The 22,510-nt window shown below is 38.4% G+C and overlaps 3 protein-coding genes and 2 long non-coding RNA genes across 8 annotated transcripts in view; 2 read left to right on the forward strand and 3 right to left on the reverse strand.

The window, feature by feature from the left end:
* Nucleotides 1–515: 515 nt before the first annotated feature.
* On the reverse strand, nt 516–10,670 carry LOC122419303 (ataxin-2 homolog). 4 transcript variants are annotated; one of them, XM_043433744.1, is made up of 9 exons: nt 10,525–10,670; nt 9,371–9,478; nt 9,057–9,165; nt 7,309–7,632; nt 6,745–6,981; nt 6,071–6,395; nt 4,869–5,932; nt 4,342–4,522; nt 516–3,452 (listed from the first exon to the last, which is right to left on the reverse strand). In XM_043433744.1, exons 2-9 carry the CDS (start codon nt 9,406–9,408, stop codon nt 2,923–2,925), a joined length of 2,808 nt encoding a protein of 935 aa, XP_043289679.1. In that variant the 5' UTR covers nt 9,409–9,478; nt 10,525–10,670; the 3' UTR covers nt 516–2,922. The 4 variants fall into 4 exon arrangements, with proteins under 4 accessions (XP_043289679.1, XP_043289678.1, XP_043289676.1 ...); XM_043433743.1 differs by having other exon boundaries at nt 10,507–10,635; XM_043433741.1 differs by lacking the exon at nt 10,525–10,670 and adding an exon at nt 10,201–10,441.
* Nucleotides 10,671–10,752: 82 nt separating this feature from the next.
* LOC122419312 (uncharacterized) overlaps nt 10,753–22,510 on the forward strand; it is a 37,245-nt gene continuing 25,487 nt past the window's right edge. The window contains exon 1 of the long non-coding RNA XR_006262869.1: nt 10,753–10,924. This is a non-coding gene — a long non-coding RNA (uncharacterized lncRNA). The remainder of the gene's footprint in view (nt 10,925–22,510) is intronic.
* Nucleotides 12,837–15,541, reverse strand: LOC122419308 (uncharacterized). The gene is made up of 2 exons (XM_043433750.1): nt 15,404–15,541; nt 12,837–13,453 (listed from the first exon to the last, which is right to left on the reverse strand). Exons 1-2 carry the CDS (start codon nt 15,455–15,457, stop codon nt 13,127–13,129), a joined length of 381 nt encoding a protein of 126 aa, XP_043289685.1. The 5' UTR covers nt 15,458–15,541; the 3' UTR covers nt 12,837–13,126.
* On the forward strand, nt 13,351–17,490 carry LOC122419310 (uncharacterized). The gene is made up of 3 exons (XR_006262866.1): nt 13,351–13,479; nt 14,693–16,943; nt 17,173–17,490. It is a non-coding gene; the product is annotated as an uncharacterized lncRNA (long non-coding RNA).
* LOC122419307 (uncharacterized) lies at nt 17,692–19,143 on the reverse strand. Its single transcript, XM_043433749.1, has 2 exons — nt 18,819–19,143; nt 17,692–18,270 (listed from the first exon to the last, which is right to left on the reverse strand). Exons 1-2 carry the CDS (start codon nt 19,107–19,109, stop codon nt 17,953–17,955), a joined length of 609 nt encoding a protein of 202 aa, XP_043289684.1. The 5' UTR covers nt 19,110–19,143; the 3' UTR covers nt 17,692–17,952.

A 22,510-nucleotide genomic window follows, 5' to 3' on the forward strand; every position in this document is an offset into this window, starting at 1 on the left:
AAAGACAGAAGACTGTGACAGGAATGGCCCAAGCCGAGAAGAAACAAAATGCTGAAATAAGTAAATGTGACCTTACGAGTGCTCATTTTACCAACTTCGTTAAATCTTTAACGTAATATATCTTCATTACTATAGTAAGACAATCGTCCCCAATTTTTTTCAAGACCTTTGTTATATACTTCATTGTTATTGTGTAATTTTGCATTAATTTTTTACGCAGTCCCTAAACTCTGTGTATTTTTCTTCATATTTAAAGACGTTTATCTAAATAACCAATAAAACGAACCCTTAAAATTTGATATGCGTGTCAGTCGACTACCCATTGAAGCTCTGTGTAAATTTCAAGACTTAAGAAAATCTCTTCGTGCATGAACTACCTCAAAAGCATAGAAAGCAGGAAAATTTTTGGTGGTCCATTGAATACCCGATTTTCCGGGACCTCTAAAACGGAAGCGGATTAATAAGGAAATTTTCATTCGTTAAAAACTTGAAGAGAAAAATGAAAAGAAATAGAATTTCTTGTTTAACTTATTCACTTTATTTTGATGATTTTTTTTCGTCTCTTCCTTTTAATCTCTTCGATATAAAATTTGTGTCTAACGATGCCACGAAGCGGACAATCTCATCCAGAGGAAGAATCGTTAACCGTTACACGTTTGTTTCGTCGTTATTGTATTTACACGACTAGGTCTAAGGCCATAGACGTTGCGAACTTGTATTCGTCATTAGTTTAGTGTATTCCGATTATTTATCCGATTTCATTCTTCATAATCAGCAACATTCGAAAAGTTAACGAGTTTACGAACTCTTTGATAATGCGACATTCATCAGTTAACGAGCATCTCGCAAGCCTGTTGTTACTTTAAACGCAAGAAAATGTGTGAATTTTCCTGTAGCCATTCGATCAATGAATTCGGACGTGAATTCTCAATGGCCGATTTTCCGATTAGAAAACAGAAACAAATCCATAAAATCGGAAAAAACAGACCTTGAGTTGGACCCTCCATTGATGGAAAATCCCTTCAATTTCGTTTTTCGTTATACTTTTTGTTTCGTATTTCGTTATACCTTTTCTGTTTTACTTTGTATTAACTGATTGAGATTACCGATTCGATGATGTATTTTCCCACTACTTTCGTGGTCGCAAAATCCTCTGACGGCCTGGAAAATCGATTGTATAACCTACTCGCGTTAATCTTCCAGTTTTTTAACGTCCCCCTTTCAGCATCTTTTAACAAAAAGAAAAAAAAAATTCTCAGTATCAACAAGCTGTAGAGCCAAACGAGCTGACGGTACGCGTTCTCCGTTCGAACACAATACTGTACACGTTCCTTTATAACATTGAGACTTTTATGTTTTCGTCGAGTTTTTACACCCCCGGAGATTTTTATTTATTTTTATTTTCTTCATTCATATTTATTTTCTCCAATGTTTACTCCGTGTCTCTCTCACATTTAATCCTTCTCTCTTTCTCTCACGCACACATTCACGAGCACACACTCATCCATTCTCTTTTCTCTATGCGCGTTCCTCGAACAACGAAGAATCGATGAAGAGAGAAAAACGAAAGACTCTCTTCGTTTGGAAGAGCTCCTTCACTCTTTCACTCGGATCTATCAATCCCATAGGAGTCCGAAATAAAGGATTTTCATCATTGAATTTCAATATTTCTCGCGAAAACAAGTCATTTTTTCACGATCTCTCGACCTTGGATTACTTCATTTTCTTCTCCCTTAACATTAGCGACGATTCGAGCTAACGCGATGTAACGTATCCACGAGAATACGAATCTTGTTTTCACTAATCCTCACACGGTACAAAGAACGGGAGTGAGAGAGATAGAGAGAGAACGCGAAGTTAAGATAAGAGAAAATGATATAAAAAGTGTAATGATCTCATTAATTCGCTTTGGTCAGCAAAAATAACAAGAACATGCGACAACGATAAATCGTCTCGAATTAAAGAGGTGAGTCGTGTACAAGCGAAAAGTGAAATTTCTTGTTTTTTTTTCTCGTTTCAATGATTGCAGTTTGAATATAATCACTGAATTGAAAGATTTTTTTCTTCCATATACATTCCTATGATGAGAGAAAAGTTCTTTGGAAAATCGGGGAGAAGAGAAACTGCAATATTTTTCAACGCAAAGAATGAAGTAATTTTCATGAAAACGCGACTGAAAAGCTGCGTCGACAGAGAAAGTAAACAAGAGAAACAGTTTCTGGAGTCAAGAAACGTCTCTCGAAACTTTCGAATCGTCTTGTAATTTGTTTTCCTTTCATTGACCCAGGCGCTCGGTACCTTGTGAAAAACATATAATATCGGTACATGTGCTAGAAGAACGCCTGGGAAAGGACAATCGCAAGATTTTTTCGTTTCTTTTGAAAGTTATCTTCTTTCTGTTAACTTCTAATTAAATATAAATGAAGTCTATTCAAATAAAAATCGAATCGAAAGGCTCGATCGAGTAGAACGAGAACAGTCATTAATGACAACGTGCAAAATCTCGTGCATGACAATATCGTTGTTTCAATATTCGTTGAACATCTGGCGACTCGGAAAAATCGTTTACTCTCCATTCCTCTCTCTCCCTCTTTCTCTATCTCTCTCTGTCCCTCCGACTCTTTACGTATCGATTGGAAAATCGTGTTTCTCGTAATCACAAAATGGTGCGCAGAACAATTCCTCATGTTTTATTCACCACCTTGAAGACGATATTCTCACGTTGACCTTTCGGTTCACTAAGGTTTTCTCAAGCAGTGTCTCTCTATTCTCCCGCTCACCAAAATGCTTATTATTTTTTCCCCTTTCTCTTGCCTCCTCACTTGATATTAAAACTCTCATCGCTCTTCTCGCCGTGTTTTCGCGGTCGGAGACAAGAAAAAAAAATTACTAGCGTTCCTCTCTTCTGGTGTATCGCCGTTGCTACTGATTGTGAGGCAATATTATCGTCTGTTGAGCTCCGGGTGGGGGCTGAGGTGGCAGATACTGCATGTGCTGAGGTGCCATAGGTATGTGAGGCGGAATAATCGGGCACATTATCGGATAACTCGGCGCGTGTCCTTGCGGGGGTGGTTGGGGATACGACGGTTGTGGCGTACCCGGTGGATTGTAAGCGCCGGGAGTGTGCTGTTGATTTTGATTCGCTGGGGAAGGCGCCTGGCTCGGTTGCTGTTGGCCGACGTGAGGATGCGGATGTCCGTGTGGTCCCATATATTGTATACCAGGATTTTGCGGACCGGGCGATTCGTGATGATGATGATACGGCGAGGCCATATGCGGTGGTGGTGGCGGTGCCTGAACCATTCGTACCATTTGCTGATACGCTGGTTGCCCTGGATAAGGCACCTGAAACGGTGGATGCAACGGTGCTGGCGCTAACAAAGGCTGACCGGTTGCAGCTGCTACTTGCATCTGCGATGCTATATCCGGAGCTCTGTGTGGCATCATTGGCACTGAAACAACCGCGAGACATTTCTATATGAAGCGTTCTATTCTAATTATACGATTTATCGGTGGGTGAACAAATAAATAAAGCCAAAACGAAAATATTTATCAAGTTTTATGATTCACCGATCCTGATAGTGCTACTTTGTAATCTTGATCAAAATTCACTTTGAAACCACAAATGATCAATGATTCGTTTAAATTTTCAGTGATTCAAATAATTAATCTATTATTCATGAAGTTCTAGAAAAATCGCATCGATTCAAAATATAACATGATTGAACATTTTTTATGAATAATTTTCCATTTTCATAAATTGCTCGGATAATAAAGAAAATTTTTTTAAACTGTCCAAAGTAATCAACGATTTTCTATCTACTTACATTTTTTTAATCTTCGTTCTTATAGATTAGTGCAACGCACTTAACGCTAACATAATAGTCTTGGTAGCATCGTAAGAATTCGATATGACTGATGTGACATCGATGAGCTTATCGCGATAATTTTGTATTTAAAATTTATTCATTAGCTTCAATAATTTGATCACCCACTTTGTGCAATGTTTGTGTCAATGCGTACTTTGTTTCACGTTTGAGGAAATTTCGACGACGAATACTTTACGTCTACTTTTTACGTGAAGCTGGCAAAAATTTTGGCACCAATTTCCCTTTCTCATTTATGGAGAAATTCTTTTTTGACTGTATAGTATAGGAGTTTAAAGCTGTTACATTCAAAAATTTGACGAAAAAAATGCGAGGTTTTAATTGAATAGACAGCAAAAAAGCTAATGAATTTTAGAAAAAAGTTGTTGCTTTTGTGTATCGGGCGTTGTTTGTCACATGTGCAGATGTGTGGTTAAAAATATTTTAAGAAACAATCGACGGATTGCTACGATACCTAGATACTGACCCTTCCTGAGCCTGGTCATGGATTGGGCTTGCGGTTGAGAGAAGGGTCCAGGAGGCTGATTCGTCATGACATAAGCTGGCATAACAACCGTCGTTGGCATTGCGGCAGTTGAGTATTGTGGTGTCTGAGGCGTATGAGGCCTGCTTGGTGTCGGTGTGCTCGGCGAACGCTGAAAAAACAATTTTTTGTTTTTCAATTCTTTTTCCTTGCTAAACTTCTACAATGGAATACTGTTACCCTCTTTTTAAAACTGAATATCGTTGGATGAATTATTCATTATTTTCACTCGTTCAATCAACAAAAAAAGCATTAAATTGGAAGAGCAAGAATGAGTGCCGCCGTTTCAAAGTTATGCAGAAGCAACGAAAATTTATCGGTCACCATTCAAATTTCATCAGTTAAAGTTCGTGATGAACCCACGAGACAAAATAGCGAAACGTAGGAATCAAATGCTGAAATAAAAACCATCAAATTTGGTCAAAGTGAAAAGAAGTAATTTAAAAATGAATACTAACTGGAGTAAAAGGTTTTGCATTTGGATTGAATTCCTTGGCATTCGGATTGAGCGTTGACTTCTTAAAGGCAGTGGTGATCTTTTCGACAGCTGGTTCGACCACCGGTGCTTGTTGCATCGGTGGTGACGTTTGTTGTTGTTGTTGTTGTTGTTGTTGTTGTTGTTGTTGTTGTGGTTGTTGTTGAATCTGTTGAGGAGGACTTGAAGTTCTGAGTGGAGTAGGGCCCGGTGGTGGTTTACTGGTAACTGGTGATTCTTCCTGAACAGGCTGGTGTTGCTGTTGATGAGGAGTTTGATGTTGCTGCGGTGGTTGTTGTTGCTGCTGCGGCTGCTGCTGTTGCTGTTGTTGCGGTTGCTGTTGTTGTTGAGATGGTGGCTGTTGGGCTGTTGATAAATGCTGATGGACTTGCTGATGATGAGGAAGAGGAAGCTGAGGTGGAGGTTGAGCTTCCTGATGATGCTGTTGCGGTTGCTGTGGTGGCGATGTTTGTTGTTGCGAAGGTTGCTGTGGCTGTTGCTGTTGCTGTTGTGGTTGTTGTTGCGGGAGTTGTTGTTGTTGATGTTTACGAGGATGAGAAAGTGATTCTTGGCTAGTCGTTGTATCAGCCAATTTGAAATCAGACGAAAATTGTCGGAGCTCTGAATGTTGTTCATCTCTTCCGCGTTGCGCTGGTATTTTCCTGTGTTCCGGTTTCGTCGTCAATATTTCACATCTCCCCCCGTCAACGGAATTCTGCTGTTGTAATGGCGTATGAGACGGCTGTTGTTGTTGTTGTTGTTGTTGTTGTTGTTGTTGCTGTTGTTGTTGTTGTTGTTGTTGTTGTTGCTGTTGCTGCTGCTGTTGTTGCTGCTGATGAGATGCCGCGACGTTTGCTTGTGGGAACGGGGCTGGTGGTGCTTTATCTGCTTGATACACTTGTTGCCTGCCAGGACGTTCACGTTTGTCCAAGTTCAACTTATTCGGCGGTGGTACTTGCTGTTGCGACTGTTGTTGCTGAGTCGGAAAAGCGACCTGTGGTATTGCACCTGCAATTTGCTGATTCTGTGGTTGAACTTGCGTCATTACTGGAAGAAAAATAAAATTCTCGAATGACCGTTTTCTTCGGGAAAAGAATTTCTCACGTCGAAAAGATAGCTCGATTCTTCGACGTTGCAATAGAAAAACAGCTTATAAAAAGTATCAAGAGGGAATTATAAACTCACATGGAATAGGTGCACCCGGTGGTGGTTGAGTCGTCGAGGGTGGTACAAAAGGAGGTGGCGTGTTGTACGCCACGACTCCGCTTGGTGGCATCGCCATTCCAAGCGTTCCTGGATGTTGGACAGGCGAATGAACAGGTGGACCACCAACTGGAATGTTGCTCGTTTGTGGATTGACGTTAACCGTCGGTGGCGGTTGATTAAATACATTTTTGCCACTTGCTACGGGTCCCGGGGATGGCGGAGGTGGTGTCGAACGTGTTAACTTTCCCACGTTTGTATCTTTTCTCTTGGCAGGTGGCAAGTATTTACCCTCGTGTGGTCTAACCTACATTCGAGGGTTGAGCGGATAATGAAAACGTTGAGAAAGTCGTACGCGAGTTAATCATATCACCGGAATATGCAATCAAAAAACATTAACGTCTGAAACGTTCTAATAACACCTAGCCCAGGTTTTTTTTCTATTTGATAAAAAAATTACATTACGAAACCAACTAACTTTAACCTCCAGATACAAATATGCCTACTCCTGAAGGATCCGGCAATGCCGTTGCAAATAAAATTCATAGATTCACAGCATCAATTAATAAATTAGGTCTTGCCATTTTACTTTATTTTTGTACGCTTCGTCTTACTGTGATATCGCTCTTTGGCATTAAGTGACACGCGGTACTCACCACCGCAGCGAATCGCTCCTCCTCGTCTCCATTCTCGAGTTCTAAGCGAGCTTTGTGATTTGGTTGTGATTCGATCTCGCTCGCGATCTCGGCAGCTTTTTGCTCCTGATCCTTGTAATCCTTAGTGTCTTTACGTTGGAGCTGCAATGTGTAATCCACAAGTTGTGGATCGAACGTGGAAGTGACTCCGAACATTTGTTCATTCGTTCGGAACATGTCAATTACATCCCAGCCATTCTGTTCGTGAAATACATGAAAAAAAAGAGATTTCATTAAACAAATAAAATTTTAACCAATAGTACATTTCGCTTGCAACTTGAAATCGATGCAACTTTAGTATTAACAATAATTATTCGCGATCTTAAAAACATTAACTATCAATGAAGCTACGAAAAAAAGTACGAAAAAAACTTTGGGTACAAGTGAAGTTTTTCTAACGAGAATTTGTTGTTACTGCAGTCGAAAATGAGTTGAGTTCGTGAACCATAATCATCGTACACATGGATTTTCCAGAAATTAAGTGTTCAATGAAAAATTAGAATTCTATCGTGTTTATACACTTACAGAGGCTCCGTCCAGGGTGAGTTCGTCACCGTTCATAGAGATCGGCGGTACCCAAGGTTCGAGTTCTTTCTCACCGACTAAGCCATTGAACTTGCTAATAGCTGTATCAGTTTGAAAAGTGTCTTTTATCGCGTAATCGAGATCAACGTCCTTCGCGGACATTGTTATGATATCCTGTGGTTTGAATATTAGTTTTTCGACTACGCTCTCGACCGATATTTTACCCGTTCCATCCACTCGATGTGCCATTTCCAAAACAACGTCGAACTGACTCGAAAATGTTCGGAATATTCCCTCGTACAACGAACCATTTTGAGTTTGTATCTGATGACAAGGGATAAAAGTACACAATTTATATAATTATGAACTTCCCGACGACGATTTTTTATTATACGTATGCTTTCGTGTACGCCTATATCTGTTCGAGTACAGTTTTTTATGGCAACGTTGCGAACTTCCGGCTCTGTGAGTGGTATATATCGTATATATGTACAGTAAACCATCAATTGATAAAACTCCTCAACACAACAAACTGATTAATGACCTACTCAGTGCTCAATATATTTCATGTGCGTTAAGTAATGGATCAACCATAATTTAAAATAAACTAATTACATTGAGAAGATAATCTTTGAATAACCATAATTTACAAATTGGATTGCAAAACCTCTCTAATTAAAATTCAACACCCTTCGAATGAAATGTCAAACACAATTGATATTTCCAGATCGAAAAAACGTTTTGATTCTCGAGCTAAGCTTTTTGAAAAATTACTTTGGAAAAAAAAAATTTCATTTGAAACTGTATCAACAATTGGGCTCCCAATAACTGTGAAGAAAATTTAAAAGAGGCCATGCGAATTCAGTTGCCGCAAACTCAGAAACTTCAGTGTACTGAAATAGGATATTTCCTCTTGTCATTGATTGAAAGAAACAGTTGAAGAATCCTAAAATTCCATCGTGTTAGATATGTTGCTCGTGAAGATAAAAATCATAAAATTTCTTGCAATAACTTCTCAAGTAAAAGAAACCTTTTGTTCACATAACTCTTCATTTCACAGGCATTTTTGACTGTTTTGTTTCACAATTATCTAGAGTCGCGGTAGTGACTCAAAGACAAGCACATTTATGACGTCGCTGCCAGAGACTCTTTACAGGAGCCATCGCTTTTCTACTTGTTTCGAAAATTTCTTTCTTCAATAAAAAAATAATCACAGAATTTCATAGGATATTTCAACTTGACGTATTTTTGTTATAAGAGTGAAAGTGTGAATTTAGAAGTTTCTTCATCCTGCAATTTCAAAGTTGCTATAGACATTTTTCAATGATTCGTTGTCATTGTTGACAGATTAATTGATTGGTGGAAAATACGGCAGTTCTAATCTGACCTTTTACCTCACAAGATAGAATCCATCAACACCAGCCGTAATACCGAAATCAGCATCTCGCTGGTCAATCGATTCTACCTCACAAAGTGAAAAGCTGTACTGAAGTTGCCATTTCCCATACCATTTGACATCGCCCGATGACTTGACGAAATTTTTTTTGCTCAGTAGAAATGTAATAGCTAACACTGGAAGTACACTGCACAAGTTCTCCGAACTTCTCTATGACGAGCAAAAAGTTAACTTTTGAACGCAAAGTATGTGCAAAGAATCCTATCACATATCATTTGACCTGCAGCAAATGAATAAAATTTCGTTGTTTTTGGCCATAACACAACAATGTTCAAGCAATATATAGAATTACCTGAACTACGTTGCCTACATGGCTTGTAATGGCGTGCATGAAGTGAGCATTGTTATAAACCCCTTCAGCAACGACACATCTTTCTTGTGGACCCCGAGCCCGCGGGGATCTGAAATTCAAAACAGAACACAAAATTAATTTTAAACACCGGTTTAAACTTGACGTTTCCTCGTCCATAGTGCCGCTGCAAAAAATTATTCCAGTAATCGTAGCGATCGCAACTTTGATCAAGTGCACAAAACAGCAGAACTGATATAACTATATGATAATAAAAACAAATGGAACTTTTCAAGCAGAGAGAAACGATTTTTTACCTAGTAGGATTTGAGCGATTTTTCCTTTTGCTATTCATCCTGCTAGTCGACGTTTCGTCGCCGGTTCGCGGATATTTATCGCCTTGTCTCTGGCCTCCTTCCCGTTTCCTAGTAGGGACCGGAATTTTGACTAATTTAGCGGTAACTTCTTAACGCCGAAAAAAAACACGCGTGCTTATGCGTATTTATATAGATATATATATCGGTGTATATGAAATATATACACGTTTTTAAATGGATATATATATGTATATATATATATTTTTTTTTTGATTCCAAGCAGGGCGAGTTTCGTCAGAAAAACCCCGCTACACCCGTATTCTTCGGAGATAAATGTTCAACGGTAAATGCAAGACAAAAAAAGGAAGAGAGTGTTATACGCGATAATTCAAATTTCGCGGGTTTTTTGGTTCTCTTATTATAATTATACACCCAATTCGACGAGTGGCAAAGGAGCGACACGCACACAAACACGTACAGAGGCACACGCGAAATGAAGGTTTTCTTTTTTTTATGCGAGAACTTGGTATCTCACTGTTCTTTTTCTCGATCACCCTTGCAAGTTTTGACAAGGAGGCTATATGAGAATTTTTCTTGTTTTTTTTTTCTTTCCCTCTGCAATACTTTTTTAGGTTATGGACGACGAAGTCATCGAGAAACAAGGAAAAACCGTTTATTCACAACGATCGGGGTTGCAGAAGAGAGACTCGATTTCACGAGACGTTAGGCACGATGTATATCACACGTTCGGAACGTTAACGCGACTTTATCTGTATGTATGTTTTTTTCCCTATCTCTTTCCTCTTTGACGCGCGGGGAGGAGCTCTCACTCTTTCTCGGTTGGACGGAAAGAGTGCCCAAGACAGAAACGTCTCAACTCTTTAACCGAGTTGTGGTCTATACTCGATGGATGCAACAACGCGCGAAGTTTTTCCTATCCACGGGATAGAGATACTTCGCTTCGCGAACACGAGAATTTCGTGTCGTGTATGTGACGTAACGCACGACCTCACTCTCTCTCTGTACACCCTTCACTCCGAGGGGTATAGCGGGGTTGCCGCGCACTTTGGAAGGGGGAGAGGAAAGCGGGACAGAAATCGTGATGGCGATGGGGCGCGGAGGTTCGTGAAGATTACAATTTTTAACGCTTTTACGTTGATGATTCCGGAATACGCTAGTACACGCTTTTCACGTCTCGCTTCTACCAACTCCGCTTTTTACTTTAACGCCGCATTCGTCGAATTTAGTATTGATAAATCAACATGTGGTGTATATGAAAGTATATGTTTATTTTTTTATACGGATATGTATATTGTTATCATATATACACATATAGATGTTTATGAAATCGAGAAATAGCAGACACAGCCAAGTCGCCCGATCGGCCCGATCCCGGTGACTGTTCTCTCTTTCTCTCTCTCTCTTTCTTGATGTTATTGGCCATTGGCCCTGAGCCCCCTTTCCCCCCGCCCTTTGTGTTTGCCTCAGCTTGCCTTCACCATCGGATACAGAGGGGCCGTTACACCGTGCGCCGCACATAAGAACCGGCGATCGGTAAGTAAAATTCACATTTTCTTCGATTTAAAACAAAAATATAATTCACAATCTCAATGCGATATATACGCTTACCAGAAAGTCGCATATGAAAAAAAATTCACATATCCATAAAGCACGTTCAGTCAAGATCTCTGCTGTGATACCTTTGACTCTAATCATTTTTCTACGCATATGGACTGATTGTATCGTAAACTTTTTTCTGTAAAATCGAGAACTTTCTCGAAGTCGGCAGAATTGATCGGAGCATCATTGTTCTTTTCTAATTCTCCGGTCGTCTTGTGAAGTGAAATTTGAAAATTCGCAATTCGTCGACATATGTGACTGTGTTGTTTACGGACAAAACCGTAATTATATAGCTCTGTTTTATCGACGTTCGAGTATGTACGTTCAACGTAGAAAGCGTCAATACGGTCACGACTCTATTGGCTTAAAAATGAATCTGACGAAAATGACCAGCAAAAATTATTGTCTTAGGGCGTTGTTGCATCGCACTTCGCACTTGTAAAAAATTGAATCATCGAACACTTGAAAAATCACTATTTTTTAAAACTGAATTTAGACTTGGACTCTTTAACTCTGAATCTTTCATTACAAAGTATATAAATTTAAGAAGTATAACAATACTGAACCACAAATTTTCAAAGGACACGCATATAAAAACATCGTTTGCATCCTTCGCACCGACCTTTAGTCGGTATTTCATGGCAAATTTGCGCTTTTTTATTCAAAAACTTTTTACTGACCTTAAGGGTTCGTTGGTCATGAAAATCATCGAGAAAAATAGTTTTTTCGAGGATTCTCATGACGATGACACTGAATTGGTTACCTTCGGTAGGTAATTTTCTCTGCCCCTGAGAGAAACAGCTTCATCATCAAAACAATCTAACAGCATGCAGAGGAGTAAATTGCATATTCGTAAAGCAACAAACATTTTACTGTACACTGAACATTTTATTTTTCATAAATAAGTGTCTTCCAGTTTTCTCATGAAATTATATTAAAAAAATATATTTTTTTAACCAGTATACCAAAACAAATACGACAAATGATTCGCATACTCGATACAAATTAAAATATAAAAAAATAATGAATCTCGATGAGTGAATAAGTGAAATGAAATGAAATTACACAATCACCGTATGAAATGAATTCTTAAGTGAAAAAAATTTAAGAATTTTTTTAGACGCTACGGATGATACAAATCTATTCTATTGATTGTGACATCGCAATATGAACAAGATTTCCTGAATTTTTAAAACTCGAATATCAATTATTAATTCGATAGCAGCAGAGGCACTTCGGAAAAAGTTCTCCACTGACGAACAGTGTGAATTGAAATCTACTCGATCGATCCTTTTGAAATGGCATGTTACTTCGTTACCCAATTGACCAGGTATCTACGAGAACTTTTTTCCAGTTTTTCATAATTATTATTAATTTTACAATAACAAATAGGCTCGTTTTTAAGGCGAAAATCGGTGTTTTCATTTCTAATTGTCACAAAAAAATCGAAAAAAAAATTCTCTCGTAGATACTTGATCAATTTTGTAAGGAAGTACCAAGCCAAATTTCAAAAAGATCCTTCGAGCAGCTTTCGATTTGTACTGCTCACCGGAAGGACAACTTTTTTCTGAAGTGCCTCTGAAGGTTGTTGCCATCGAGTTAATTTTTGATGTCTGGGTTTTAAAAATCCACATATTGCAATATGATGTTAAAATGTAAATTCTTAACCCTTGAAGGCATGACTGGGGTGTGAGCACACCCCACGCGAACTTCAAACTACGCTCCCATCCTAACAAGTCACATTATCGACTGATTATCGACGGATTTTTTTAATATATAAATTCAATTGAAATTAGTTTTATCGTACATCATTCTTTTCGTTATAAAAAAACGAAGAAAATGGTGTAGGATAAAGTCAGTTTAGCATCGTAGGACCGGATTTATAAACAAAAAAAAGAGTGGGGTGCGTTCAAACCCCGGTCATGAGGTTGAGGGTATGAAAAAAGGCACATGAGGTGTAGGGTTAAATTTGGTCTTTTTTCCACCGAACAAACTTTACTCCGCCCTCAATGCGAACTCGGTCAACGAATAATGAGAAAAAAAATGAGTAAGACTAAGGATTTACAATATTTTTCTAGTTTGCGATTTGACGATTTAAGACGATTCGTTCAACATTTCCGTTAGATATTTGACATCTTAACGAGCCGAACGACCGCGTCCGAAACTGTCAGAATCATCAATATCATACGCTGCTTGTATTTTCATAATTAAATTTCTCACTCTGTCGTTGATGAAGCTATCAACTTGGCCGAGTATATTCACGAATTGTATCATTCTTTCGAAGTTACGGTTTATCTTGTGAGTTCTGTCGCCTAAAAATTCTTCTTTTCTAGTTTCTTGCAGCGTTGAAGATCTTTTCGACGGTCTCACATACGTTGGATTCGACTCGAAGAGCTCAGTCGCTTTTCTCAATGTTTCTTTCTCGTCTCTCGCGTAATCACCCGCTGGTGACGACGTCGTCGTCTAAAAGAAAAATCTTCTCAATTAAGGTAGTTCATACACGAAACAATTTTCTTAAGAAAGGCTTTAAATTTACACAGCATTCCAATGGATTGACACGCATATCAAGTTTTGAAGGATTTCGTCTTACTGGTTATTTATGATAAACGTCTTTAAATATGAAGAAAAACACACAGGGGAGGCGTAAAAAAACGTTTATCTTTCCATATAACGAACGAACGCTTACGAAGTTTATGAAAAAGTACACAATAATAATGAAGTGTATAACAAAGGTCCGGGAAAAAATTCGAGACGATCGTCTTACTAGTAATAAAAATATATTACGTTAAAGATTTAAGGTAACTCCTGTACTGCATGCTAGTCAAATGAGTGTTAAATTTTAAAAACGCTTTTAGACCAAGTTTAACGTACCGATTAAATGTATTTTTAGTGAATTTGTATTACAGCGTATCTTATTAAGATGTAAAAATATTAAAAAGGCTAGTTTTGCAAAAGCATCAACTGATAAATGCAAATTTCCACGCTGACACATTTTCACTGGTATTTTTCAAAGAATTATCTGCGTTTTTTCATCGATTTCATTGCAACAAGTCTTATTTTGTTCCTCAACTTGTCCTTTACGAATCCACCATGTAGTTGGTTTTTTAACTCGATCGTTTCACTGTTGCAGTTAATTGTTCATTAAGTGAAAAAACTTTTTCATTCATAATTTCTCTCAGGAATGAGTTCGAAGGAAAATCTACTTGGTGAATTCGTAGAGAATCGGTTGAGGAACAAAATGAGACTTGGTGCAATAAAATCGGTTAAAAAATACAGATGATTCTTTGAAAAATACCTGTGAAAATGTGTCGTCATGGAAATTTGCATCTATCGGTTGATAGTTTTGTAAAACTATCATTTTAAATATTTTTTCACGTTAATAAAATATGCTTGAATACACATCTACTAAAAATAAGTTTAATCGGTACGTTGAACTTGGTCTAAAAGCATTTTGAAAATTTAGCACTCATTTGACTAGCATGCAGTACAAGAGTTACCTCAACGAAATTGGTAAAATGAGCATTCGTAACCTCACACTTGTTTAATTTATTTCAGCATTTTGTTTCTTCTAGGCTCGGGCATAGTTTTCTGTCATAGTTTTCTGTCTTTTTATTAACACTTTTTTCTTGATCCATTTCTCTTTGTGTTTTCTCTTTGCCCTCTCTAATGCGATTATTTGCATAAAAAACTATGGTATTTTAGGCAGGGACGAATGAAATGTTGGGTTCGATCAGTGATGGATCCGCGTTCGCCAAAAGATAAGTTGAACAAATTTATTTACTATTTCGAATTAATAACTCTGACAATAATTTAGAGTGATAATATCTTTAATTAAGGAAGTAAAAATCGACCGAATTTAGACACCCATAAAACACGATTCTGCGGGCATGATCTGCGTTAATGAAATTTTCTTATAGAATCGTTCCATTTTTCTTACTTTCCTTTCTTATTGTTATTTTACTAGCCTCAAAGTTGACTCGCGAGTGACTCGCGCAAAGTTTCGGGCCAAACTTTTAGTCCACTTGTTTTTGAAAAAACGCTTACGAAAGCTGAATACGCAACGGGAATGAAATCTGAGATTGCAAAAACTTTTGGAACATTTGGAAAACGAATTTCTTTGTTGAAAACAACAGCGTCAAGCACAAAATAAAAATTTTCAAAACTTTAAGGCTCTCCGTTCATCAAATTTTCACTCAGGAAAAGACTTTTTTGTTTCAATACGAAGATGTTTGGTTTGATGCGTGAAAGACTTTCAAGCACAGCTTCACATACTTTTTTTTCGATCCCACTAATAATGCCCGAATATTACAGAAAAAATACGGTTGAACGTGACTCAATTGTCTTTGCATTATTTTTTGGCACTCACTCGCGAGCGTTCGTTAATGTTAGTCAGTATTGAACGTTGTTACGTACCTTAAGGAGTATAACGCAGACGAAAATGACGACAGCCCGCGATAAAAGAGTCATCGCTGATGAATTCGAGTTTGAGCTAATATTTTCTGTTAAAAAGAAAAAACAAAAAACTCGATAACTTTATTTGGAATAGAGAAATGCTCAATTATTTTGTTCGACAAAAGATTAATGGTAATCCAAATGAATATGAGCATACGATACAAAGCTCGTTGTTCTTTCAATACTCCGATCGAATTGAAAAAACCACCTCCTGGCGGTTCTCGCAGTCACGATGAAGAACAATTATTGCTGAATTCAAAGACATATTCGTTGCGAGAAATCCGCATCGGCCCCGTTTCGAATTCGCTGACTAGTCGCTATATCGTCAAATTTCATTACTTTTGAGCCAACAGCTCGCGACACGTTTTTACGGGGATGATTCTGCAGCTGCGGTCATTCGCAATCGCGCGATTTGCCAACATTTTTTTCTGTAAGCCATCAATCTCTTTCTGTGACATTTCAAACGATTCAAATAATCGAGACGTTTTTTCGCTATTGCGCATTTACGATCGCAATGCTGATCGATTGGTAGATCATCGTATTTTTTCCTCTGCAACATCGAACAAATATCGATTCAACACTCTCTTCGAAACATTTAAATGAAAAATAAAAAGAATTTTCGAAAACGCAGGAGCAGAATAATGATTTGGAAAAAGAAGGTTCGTTGCGTTTCGTGGATTAAGCGGGTCACCCCGCGTGGCAGACGGTTTTTTTGTGATCTCTTCGCGATTTTTCTGCGGCCAGGAAAAAACATAGACTTTTGAAATTTGAAGGGTTTATACGGAAATAAAAAATTGAAGGATTTTCGCGTTTTGAAACACAAAATTTCAGTTTCGAAAAATATTTAAAAGCACGAAACGCTCTTTCGTTTTTTCATCTCAGATCAACCGATCCCCGAAAAAACCCCGAAAAAAAGAACGTTCCCGAATAATAAAAGAAGCTATAAAAAATAAATTTTAAATGGAAAAACCAAACCTGCTCGCTGGGTCGATGGTACTTGAGGATTTCGAGATTATATGCGATTATCTCTTGGCCAATAACAAGCACGAGTATCAATAAAACTAAGAAACCGCGACCCCCGTTCAAACCGGAAATGAGGGAATATGACATAATTGAAAATCGACGAAAGTACAGTGCGATAATCGATACGAACTCTTTCAATCGGCGTACTCGGTAAGAACTTTCTTGGAGGAACGATGCAACGATATTGTTCGGGTGTTCGGGAAGTACTTTCCCTCTGACCCACATGCGATTCGATTGTCAAAATAATCCATTGTTTGTTATCGAAATATTCAGTAAGCATGCGTTATGCAAAGAGGAAGTCGCTGCGTTTCCGGATACACGGTGATACCGCGTGAATCACACGGTGGCCAATAAAATCGGCCAGTCGTTCGCGAGTATCCTCAGATCGAGTTTAGGAGAAAAAAACGTTTTCCAATTCGACATGCAGTGGAAAAATATTTTGCTCGCACCGTTGATCCTTGCTCTGTCGCGTCAATGGGTAATTATTTCTACAATTATATACTCTATCAATTGGATTTTGAATGAAGAAATTTCATCGCAGTCCGAGTCGATTATTGATCGTAGGGAAAAACCTTAGTCCCAAAATTTAGTACCCGCAACTCCCTTCGTGGCGGGTTTGATGTCATTTTCACAAATAAAATCTCGGCAAAAAGTAATAAATGGAAAAAAAACGCTGACAGTGATTGAAATTCGATGATCTTTTCAAGACCGCGAGTGCAGCACCGATCCCATCGGAGTGTTGCTCGCCAACGAGATACGCATGTCACCGGAGTGTCAACAGCCACCTCGCTGCACTGGCTGCACAGACCATGAGTTCCGTTTCCGATTGGGCTTCATGGGTTTCTGACTGGATCCCTCTCCTGGTCCTCAATATACCCGCGAACCCTTATGGGACTGTTAGGAAAACTTACAGTTGTAATCATCTTTCTCACCGTAGCCACCACGACGATTCCTGCGAATATTGCGAGTGGTGAATCGTGCTGGACATTTGTTATTTGTTCGAAATAAACACTTTTTTTACAAGCTGCAACGGACTCGTTATTCTCCGGTGACTTTTTGTGCTCGCATATGTTGTAAGTTCGTTCCTCGATTGTGAAATTGACGATCGAAACTGTACGCTGATTCAATGACGCTCGGGAACCGGACAGGAGGATGGTTCAGTTTGCGCAATCGTCGAATTGTGCGAATAATTTATTCCCAGCGGATATTCAATCGGGAATGGTGCGTTCGGATTATTCGTCGAAGTTTTATTTCATTCCAACTCTGTACATATGTGCTCGACGTCAGGACTTGAAGGTTCAATTGTAATTCGAATTTAGTACGCGTACACAAAATAGTAAGGGAACTAGTGCTCTGGTTACTGCAAAGCTCCCAACGACGCGGACGAGATCATTACGAAGGACGCGAGCTCAGCTTCGTACCGCTGGATAAAGGGAAATTCCTCAACAATTCGTCGAACAATTAATATATACAAAATGCTTTTTTCCTCAAGCGGCCTGAGCGGCGGAGGCTTGTTTTTTAAGCTGAGCGTTAAGATTTTGGGTCGCCTGAACCGCGATTTCGACAGCTTGTTTCGTGAATTTGGCAATGTCCTCTTGTGCCTTGGCCGAATTTTGGTTTATCGCCTTCGCAGCTTTGTCAGATTCGCTCACGAGAACGCTCACACCCTCGTTGAATTTGGCCTGGAGCTGAGCAGCCTGCTCCTGAGCGTTGGGGATTTGGGCGTTGATGTCTTCCACTGCTTTGTTCAATTTAGCTTTTATGTCGGTCCACAACGATTCCAGTTCCGGGCTCTTAGCCTTGATCTAGAAACAAATATCGTTGCGATTATGGATCGCTCTGATTATAGTCGTTCTTCTGCGGTTGGAATACGTGCGTAGATTACAGCACGGATCGAATCGAACCGACGCACTTTCGTAACGTTCCCCCCGAGCCAATTTCACCAAACGATTTCCGGCAATTCCCGAATACGAGTAGATTCGAGTATGAGTCTAAATGGACCACGAAACGTTGGATTCTGTGGCCACTTTGTGCTGCCATTGCTCGTGATATTTTCATCGCAATCGCGAGGCTCGACGAGCCGTTATTTTCGGGCATAAAATTTCAAGCGTTCGTTGTGAAGCTAAGAGCTTGAAAAATTTCATTTTTTCATCCTTCAGAAAAACAGAAAATAATTGTATAGTTCATGCCATTCGAGACCTACGAACGCTTATAGCAGATCGTTTTGTAGCTTTCTTCGTAATCGATTCATAGAGAGACAAAAATCTTCTCTACCAGCTATAAATAAAGAACCGAGCGATGGCTCACTCCCAGTGGATTCGATTCGAGAGGTTGAGTTAAAAAATTCACATACCTCCTCGGAGACTTGAGCCACGTAAGATTGAACATTGTTGACGAGATTGGTGCTCTGGGTTTTGATGGTATTAACAACGGTTGCTTGGTCGGGAAGATTGAGTTGTTCTTGAATTTGTTTTCCAAGATTGTTGATATTTTCTTGAGCTGTGTTGATGAGGTCGACGAGCTGAGGGGGTTGATTGGCGCCGTCCTGACTCAGTTGATTGCCCGGAGCCTCTCCAGATCCTGATGGATGAGCAACTGCGATCGTCACCAATGCGAACAACGCGATTCCAATGGCTCTCTTCATCGTGATATTATTTTTACGATTGAATACGTTCTTATGAGATTTATTGGAAAAATAATGCTACACCACAAGTTCTCTCGAGGACTGGACGTTGAGAAAGACTGATGAAACTCGTCACGAAATTACCCTCCTTTATATAGGCAATCCTTATCATCGATACCGGGGGCAAAGTGTCACTCGTGTACTATCTCTCTGATTCCACTTACTCTCAGAATAAGTTTTTTCTTTCATGTCATCTATTGGAGCGAAGGCCCTTCGGTCTCGTGGTAAGGATTCACGAGTATTTGTGTATTTTTTCTCGGTCTTTGGTTAATTTTTTTGTGTTTTTTTAAATTGTTTTTATTTTTTTTTTTCATTCCAATTGACTCTCTGTGAATGCTGTTTCTTCGAATTTCTTATTTTTTAAAGCAAATGATGCGAAAGATTGAGGAGGCTGGATCACAAAATCAAAATAATCAGAATTTTCTTAAAACTTGGTGACAACATTCTTTGGCATCGAGTATACGAATACTATTTTTTTCAAATTTTTTTACCACGTGGTTATCGAATAATTGAGCGTTAAATCCAAGTTCTTATGCACGAGATGTTTAACTGTGTATATGTTAACTCTATGCTTATACACGTGAACTTTAGTGTTCAATTACTCGAGAGCTGTGTGGTAAAAAAATGTAAAAAAATTCATATGGCCTCATATATTTTTAAAGAACACATTTACCAAATTTTATTAAATTCTTATCATTTTGAAATTCTTAATATTTTTAACATGCTTTTAGCATGGCAAAATTGTATCGTCGCGATCCACCCTCCTTAAGAAAAAAAAACTGAAAAAATAGTTGCTCTCGAACAATTAATTTGCAAGAATATTCCACGAACATTTTGTTTTCATCACTTCAATGCCTGCTCAACGCACGTGATTCGTGCAACATTCATCATTTTTCTTCTTCGTTATTCCAAGCTTTCGGCCAACTTGTACATCCATCGAGAATCCTCGTACTTGTTAATTCCAGAGAATCGTCGCATAATCTCGATCAAAGGTCTCCGGGTCAAGCAAAAGATCGAATTTATCAATAGACACCAACACGATACGAGGAATTCCTTCTCTCAACTAATACCAATTCCACGGTTCGTACATCAACCAATCATGGCGATACGGAGACTTCGTTCGGAGTTCAAGGCCCAATTTAATTGCGAGTATCGCTTCAACATCTTTCGATAGAAATAATTTACAATTGGAATACGACATTGGCGTAAGGAGCTCTCGAAAAAAGAGTTCACAGAGTTCGCTACGTCGACCTGTCAAAAAAAGTATCAATCACCGTCTGCGAAATTCATTCTGAAATAGAAGATTTGATGATAAAAAAAAACTTATTTATGAAATTCTATATTTTTAGCGAGTTTGAAAAAAAAAAAACACTTCTAAAGAAGAAGAATATCACTTCAGCGTGCTGTAAATATAGAATTTCACAATTTCTCGGGTTTTTATAGATCCATGTTGAAGGAAAATATATGAAAATGGAAAAAAAATTTGGAATTTTCGTTTCAGACAATAATTGCGATCTCCACATTGTAAACAGCTGAGAAATTTCGACAATGAGACTTTGCGCATAAACCATGCACAAATTAGTATTTCTCACATTAAAAAAATGTTTTCGTGCTTTTTAAATATCTGAGTTATTCCCGTCTATCCTAAAAACGTTCCCGAAATCAATCGATTTTTTTGACTTTCTAAAGCAAGACCCCGCCAAAAATGTGATGAGTCGTCTCGTAATATTTTACATAATGATTGATCAAACCGACATTTTTTTGAAACTACAATGAAAAACGTAGATTCTCCTTAAAAATTGTGAATTACAGTGGTAAATGAATCGTCGTAGCTCTAACGGGACTTGTCACGCGAAAAAACATCATTCTCAAGTAAAAAAAGAGTTTCATTTGCCAAAAAGTTAGTGGAAGAACTAGAAACTACAGTAATCAGACCCCAATCGATTTGTAATTTTCGCAACAGCAAGCAACAGTCCAAGGTGCGCCGTTTCCGATTAATTAAGTGAATTCTGAGATGGACGACCACTCGCTCGCACCACCGAGCCCCTCCGAATTCCTCACTGTCCATAAGCAGAAAGTAGTTCTTCTTCAAAGTGCTCGATATATTGTCAAACGTCTGTTCAGTACAAATGTGATAATACAAGTTGATTATCATAGCTGAAGAAACGAAACTTTGAGGCATCCAAACAAATCGATGTCGAGGCAAGAAAAATTCAATGGAATGAACCTATAAAGTTTTGAGGATTATCGAGGATTATGACGACGATGATGGTAATGAGGGTGTCGCAGATTTTCTTGTCGCGAAAGTTTCAACATTTGTTGTCACAAGTTTTAATTTAAGAGCTATTTTTATTATAAATATGTTTAGTGAAAAAAAGAATTTGGTGATTCAACAGCATTCGATGCTATTTCTAGAAGATTTCATTGATTCGGCCCCACAGAGCTCTTCGTTAAAACGAGTGTGTAGTTGGATGGAAATGCGATTTATCGAGTTGACGCTCTATAATAATGTGATGATTGAATATTGTCACTGGCACCCCATAATGACACATGGGGTCGATCGAAAGTTTTTTCCTCTCTGTGTACCCGAAGATTGAATAAATTCATTTAAAATGGGCTGCAAGAGACATTGAAAAAGTCCTCTGCGTTGTGAACAATGGTGACGGGAAAAAATTTGCGTACTCACGTGAGCAAATAAGTACGATGAAAATAATTCGAACAGAGTCTTTTGACTTGGAAGATGTAGTTCATGAATTTACAACTTACCACGAACTTCAACAGTGACTGAAAAGTTCAATTTCGAATCGCAATCCGGAGAATTTATTCGATAAGTTACGTTGAGTTTTGGTCCAAGTTATTCGTCCCCAAAATTTGGAGCTCTTACTCTGAAAACTTCATCATTTTTTCTTCAAAATAATACTACGAAGAAAGAGAGTGCGTTGGACATGAAAAATGATGGTAGCAATAATGCTTTTTAGCATCGGTGACGTACCGAGCAGCTTTGCTCGTGCGATCCGTCAGCTCCATGCCCCCGGAAATCCACTATTTTCATAAGCTGACTAGTGACAGTATGATTTTCCAATTTTTATCGGAATAAATAATGGAGTAACTCATTGGGAAAAAAATCAATTTTCAGATGTATGATCTAAAATGAATCTCCGTTTCATTAATAATTTACGTAAGATGAACCGTTTAAGGTAGGAGTCGCGCGACAATCGATATTAGACGAACTCATGATTTTTAAATTATATCATTTTTACGTGATAAACTTTCATATGGCTAAAGGATTTAATAGGTTACCGAAGATTATATCAAGAAATTTACGATCAAAAATAGAAATATAACACGGCATCGTATGAGAA

The sequence above is a fragment of the Venturia canescens genome, chromosome 1, assembly GCF_019457755.1.
Source record: "Venturia canescens isolate UGA chromosome 1, ASM1945775v1, whole genome shotgun sequence".
Lineage (NCBI taxonomy): Eukaryota > Metazoa > Arthropoda > Insecta > Hymenoptera > Ichneumonidae > Venturia > Venturia canescens.

What these genes read in the sequence shown, in the direction of transcription:
- LOC122419303 (XM_043433744.1), bottom strand. Translation starts at nt 9,408, where the DNA reads ATGAATAGCAAAAGGAAAAATCGCTCAAATCCTACTAG. An exon ending in AGGAGCGATTCGCTGCGGTG is followed by an intron (nt 6,396 to 6,744) that starts GTGAGTACCGCG and finishes CCTCGAATGTAG; the next exon opens with GTTAGACCACACGAGGGTAA. An exon ending in ACCGGGTGCACCTATTCCAT is followed by an intron (nt 5,933 to 6,070) that starts GTGAGTTTATAA and finishes TTTTTCTTCCAG; the next exon opens with TAATGACGCAAGTTCAACCA.
- LOC122419308 (XM_043433750.1), bottom strand. Translation starts at nt 15,457, where the DNA reads ATGACTCTTTTATCGCGGGCTGTCGTCATTTTCGTCTGCGTTATACTC. An exon ending in TCTGCGTTATACTCCTTAAG is followed by an intron (nt 13,454 to 15,403) that starts GTACGTAACAAC and finishes TTTTTCTTTTAG; the next exon opens with ACGACGACGTCGTCACCAGC.
- LOC122419307 (XM_043433749.1), bottom strand. Translation starts at nt 19,109, where the DNA reads ATGAAGAGAGCCATTGGAATCGCGTTGTTCGCATTGGTGACGATCGCA. An exon ending in TGGCTCAAGTCTCCGAGGAG is followed by an intron (nt 18,271 to 18,818) that starts GTATGTGAATTT and finishes ATTTGTTTCTAG; the next exon opens with ATCAAGGCTAAGAGCCCGGA.